The 5,058-nt window shown below is 35.0% G+C and overlaps 1 protein-coding gene across 1 annotated transcript; it reads left to right on the top strand.

Moving 5' to 3' along the window:
- Positions 1 to 504: 504 nt before the first annotated feature.
- On the top strand, positions 505 to 3,311 carry LOC125212308 (serine/threonine-protein kinase RIPK-like). Its single transcript, XM_048112434.1, has 5 exons — positions 505 to 885; positions 1,128 to 1,263; positions 2,084 to 2,220; positions 2,314 to 2,437; positions 2,523 to 3,311. Exons 1-5 carry the CDS (start codon positions 514 to 516, stop codon positions 2,975 to 2,977), a joined length of 1,224 nt encoding a protein of 407 aa, XP_047968391.1. The 5' UTR covers positions 505 to 513; the 3' UTR covers positions 2,978 to 3,311.
- The last annotated feature ends 1,747 nt before the right edge of the window (positions 3,312 to 5,058 follow it).

Below are 5,058 nucleotides of genomic sequence, written 5' to 3'. Positions count from 1 at the left end.
TGCCGAAAAGAAACGCCTTCATTACTATAGAACGGATGGAGTGTTGTTATAAATTCTGTATGGAGTATAATAGCAATATTTGATAAGACTATTTGACATGCAATTTACAAGAACAATATTGAAGAATAGATTTCTTTTGTGTAGTTGAATTGACTTTGATGCAAGTTTACCCAAAAACACTTGATGAATATTTTAATTTTCGTGAAAACTTGTAACCAATGACTTATACTAGTCTATCATGTTAAATGTCGTAAACAATCACAATTTTCAAACTGTAAAGCTAATCTATACATATAAAATAATGTAGTGGACAAGCACGCAGTGCACCTAATTCGACTATCCTAGTAATTATATGCTGTATCGATTATTGACATGTGAATAAATAATTAGCGTAAACCACCACCATTAATCAATCAATTATTAATTAATACTATAATCCACCTCCCTCACCATCTTATAAAACCATCTGCAAATTATGAATAAATAAAAACATCATTAATTCTTCAATATCTCATGGCGGTGAAGAAGAGGGCGGCGAGGTGGCAGGACTATTTTCCGGTGTGTTTCAAGGCGGAGAAGAAGAAGGCGGAGACGAAGCAGCAGTGGGCGTCGAATCAAAGGGTTTCGTTGCTGGATTTGAGCAGCTCGACGATATCGGAGGAACTCTCCGTGTCTCTGGCGGCGTCGAATCTCCACGCTTTCACGCTGCAGGAATTGAAGCTCATTACTCACAATTTCGCGTCCACTAATTTTCTCGGTGAAGGCGGGTTCGGGCCCGTTCACAAGGGCTTCATTCATGAAGGCCTTCGGCCCGGTTTGAAGGCCCAGCCCGTCGCCGTTAAGCTCTTGGATTTGGACGGCAAACAAGGCCACCGAGAATGGCTGGTATGTATCTCAAATTTATTTTATATTTTTTAATTAAATTTTCATACAATAATTTTCTACTAGGAGTAATATTTATTTAAAAAAGACCATGTGTGTCTATCCATGCCTAAAGAAATTTTAGTTCATGAACTAAACCATATATATTTGTATGACAGTTCATAATTAGTTGCCATTGTCATTTCTAAAATTATTTATTGGATTATTCTTGATTTATTCTTTGGTTGACTGTTTGGGGTGATCAGACAGAAGTAGTTTTTCTTGGTGAATTAAGACATGCAAACTTGGTGAAGTTGGTTGGATATTGTTGTGAAGAAGAGCAGAGGCTGCTGGTGTATGAATACATGCCTAGAGGCAGCTTGGAAAATCAGCTCTTTAGAAGTAAGTACGAATATTGTTGTTTATTTTTGACTCACCACACTATTATTTATTTTTTATTTGTTTCTTGTGACAAGGGTTTTCAACTGGGGCAAGTAAATATATTCTTATTTTAATATTTTATGTTTTACTCCAGCATGATCATCAACTTGTTAGTAAAGACTAATTCGATATCTAAACTAGTATTCCATCCGTCTATTATAAATGAAACATTTGCTTTTCGGCACAAAATTTTATATAGCGTTGTTTTGTAAGTTAATGATGAGAAAATAAAGTAAGAGGGATGAAAAAATAGAAATAATATTATTTTCATTTTAAAAAACATTTTATTTTTAATAGAAAATCCTAAAAATAAAATATTTTATTTTTAATATCATATGAAATACTAGTATTAGTTTAGAGCAATGGGAGGCATACATTTTGAAAAAAAAGTGAGTTGCTTGTATTGTGCTAGTGGTTTGGTTGAAAAGCTAGAATATGATTGTAAATATTATATTGGTCAATTATTTTGTTTATTCAACAAATTTACACGCTAGTTTCTCTCGTTGTCACCTAATTGAGTGACTTCTAGTTATAATAAAAGCATATTGAACTATTCGAAAACTTCTAGAACTATTTTTGTGTATTGCAAAAGTCAATATCAGTTTTTTTATTTTGTGATACTCTCGAATGTCAACATCTACGTGAACATATCTGATTAATTCTTCAATAAAACACTTACTTGTTTTTTAAATTGCAATATTAAACTTATGTATATTGTATAACTGGATTCGAATTTAAGACACTTAATAATATATTAACTTGAAATTACATGTGTATTTAGAAATGTGCATTCCACTTCCATGGTCAACAAGATTGAAGATTGCTCTTGGAGCTGCAAAGGGGCTTGCTTTCCTGCACGAATCCAAAAATCCAGTCATATATCGTGATTTCAAGGCTTCCAACATTTTGCTCGACTCTGTAATTCTTATTCCTCTAATACTCAACCAATCTTCACCATTATTGTATCGTCTATACGCATTTTTGCTAATCTTTCCTTGTCTGTTTATTCAGGATTTCACTGCAAAGCTTGCTGACTTGGGGCTTGCTAAAGATGGCCCACAAGGCGACCAGACACATATCTCCACACGAGTTATGGGCACTCAAGGCTACACTGCCCCTGAATACATCATGACCGGTAATAACATAGTTATGTATAACTAACTTTAACTATGACTACTAAAATAAGAAAAGTATTGATATATCGAGTCACGTATATATAGGTCATTTAACATCAGCAAGCGACGTATACAGCTTTGGAGTAGTCCTCCTAGAGCTTATAACGGGACGAAAGTCACTAGACAAGAGCCGCCCCAATAGAGACCAAAACCTAGTAGAGCGGACAAGGCCTATGTTGAAAAATCCACGGAAGTTGGTGAGGGTTATCGATCCACGACTAGAAGGCCTATACCCGGAACTCGCAGCCCAAAAGGTGGCCGCGTTGGCTTATCAGTGCTTAAGCTATCGCCCTAAGCTTAGACCAACCATGGCTGAAGTTGTGAGAGTTTTGGAGCCCTTGAAAGACTTTGACGATGCTCAAGCTGGCACTTTCGTTTTTACCGTATCGACAGATAGCAATAAGGTGAAATTTTTCCCTAGCGAAACTAAATTAGGAGAAGATAAAGAAGTGGAACTAGATAAAGTATCGGACATGAAGGCCACAAACATTAAAAAATGAAGGAAGATCGGCCTTGGTTTTCATGGTAAAGATTTCAATAGAGCTTGATTAGTATAGATGTTAGAATAATGCAAATTGTAAATGAAGATATACGTAGAAATTCATATGTTCATTTTATTGTAATGTAAGCATATGTTAAATTCATTTTTTGGTTGTTGATTTTTTTTTTGAAAATAGACAATCTGCTTGGTCTATGTTACCAATCATACCATTCGTTAGCATGCTCTTGGTGTATTTGAAGTGCTTCCTTTCTTAGAGAAGTTGTAATATATCTGGGCACTTCAAACAGTGAGTGATATTTGAAATGATGTTGCAGTTTACAGTTTTTTTTTCAGTTATCTTTGTATGCTAAGATAATGTGAATATTGTGCTTCTTATGATTATGGTTTATGGAATTTAATCATTTTTTCTCTCTAAATACACTAGCCCTACTTGGTAGGATGGAATGAAATAAGGAGGGAATGAAATAGAGATGAGAATGGAATGAAGGTGCGAATGGAATGACAATTCCATTCCATTCCTGTGCTTGGTAAGCACAAGGAATGCAAAAGGAATGGAATTGTTATTCCTTGATTGATTCCATTCCTATGTTTGATATCTACAAATTAATATAGAAATGAAATGGAATGAAATATGAATAATTAATATGTTGATTCTACCAAAAATAAGCACTACACACACTACACAAACTGCACGCACTTCACACACTACACAAACTGCACGCCCTTCACACACTTTACACATTTCACACACTTCACATACTACACACACTACACACATTTCACACAGTTCACACACTTCACACACTTCAAACATTTCACACACTTTAAACACTACACACACTACACACATTTCACACACTACACACATTTCATACATTTCAAGCATCCTATTTTTGAATTTGTGTACTGTGTGTAGTGTGTGAAATGTGTGTACTGTGTGAAATGTGTGAAGTGTGTGTAGTATGAGAACTATATGCAGTGGCGGATCCAGAATTCATAAACGGAGGGGGCGAAATATATACTACTAGGTTGGTTTAGGGCGAAAATAACAATTTATTTCGATTTTTGGGGCGACGTGGGGGCAAACGGAGGGGACGGACATGGTAATTTTACGCCCGGATAAGAGGAAATTAGTCGCACGGAGGGGGCGACCGCCCCCTCTTGCCCCCCTAGATCCGTCGGTGATTGTGTGTAGTGTGTGAAATGTGTGTAGTATGTGTAGTGTGTGAAATGTGTGTAGTGTGTAACGCCCCGCTTTTTCGAACCCTAATTTTTGTGACGTGGAAATTTTTGCATTAAATGCTTTTAATGCTATGATATGTGGAATTAAATGACGAGTGGTTTATTGCAATATTCTCTGTGACCTAATTGCGATATGGAGTTGAGTTTGAGTTGAATAGTCAAACTTGTTGAACATGTGACGTGGCTATTGAATAGTCAATATTGGCGAAAATCTGACGTGGCTGTGGAATGGTCAAAGTCGTTGAAAAATGTGAAGTGGAGGTGAAATCCGAATATGTGGATATTTTAATGTGGGGAGAAATAATAATTGTGGTGAATTATTTTCCTAAGGGATGAGTGAGAATTAAATAGGAGCATTATTTAATTATGTGGAATTTTCGACCCCTCCTATTTATTGGAAAGAAATCCTATTTTTCTTGGATTTAATTATTGCTTGAGATAATTATCCAAATTAAATCCAAAGTCCAAATATTCCTATTTATTCTATGAAGAATTCGAAACCTCTCTTATTTCAAAGAGATTTTCGAAAATCTCTTATTATGGGAGAAGGGATTATTGTTATTATATTATTTGATCCCTTGTTTATTCTCTTCCATAAATAAATTCAAATATCTTAGCATATGTTGCCAAATCTAAGAAGATCTTACCATATCCTAATTAAATTAGAATTTTTAATTAATTCCTTGGAGTAGGAATTTGAAAATCACGCCTACTACCATATTTTTGGGGAGATTATTATTATTTTCTTGCTCCGTGATATTTTATTCTACTCCGTAAAATATTCAAATTAAATCATAGGCTAATTAAATAGCCTAAGAAATTCGAAATCCTCCTTTC

Source organism: Salvia hispanica, chromosome 3 (genome assembly GCF_023119035.1).
Source record: "Salvia hispanica cultivar TCC Black 2014 chromosome 3, UniMelb_Shisp_WGS_1.0, whole genome shotgun sequence".
NCBI classification, from domain to species: domain Eukaryota; kingdom Viridiplantae; phylum Streptophyta; class Magnoliopsida; order Lamiales; family Lamiaceae; genus Salvia; species Salvia hispanica.
Note: the sequence above shows the minus strand (reverse complement) of the source record. Positions and strands in the feature narration are given on the sequence as shown.

Bases quoted from the DNA above. Each gene is read 5' to 3' on its own strand.
- LOC125212308 (XM_048112434.1), top strand. From the start codon at position 514: ATGGCGGTGAAGAAGAGGGCGGCGAGGTGGCAGGACTATTTTCCGGTG. The intron at 886-1,127 runs GTATGTATCTCA...TGGGGTGATCAG, and splicing joins AAGGCCACCGAGAATGGCTG to ACAGAAGTAGTTTTTCTTGG. The intron at 2,221-2,313 runs GTAATTCTTATT...CTGTTTATTCAG, and splicing joins CCAACATTTTGCTCGACTCT to GATTTCACTGCAAAGCTTGC.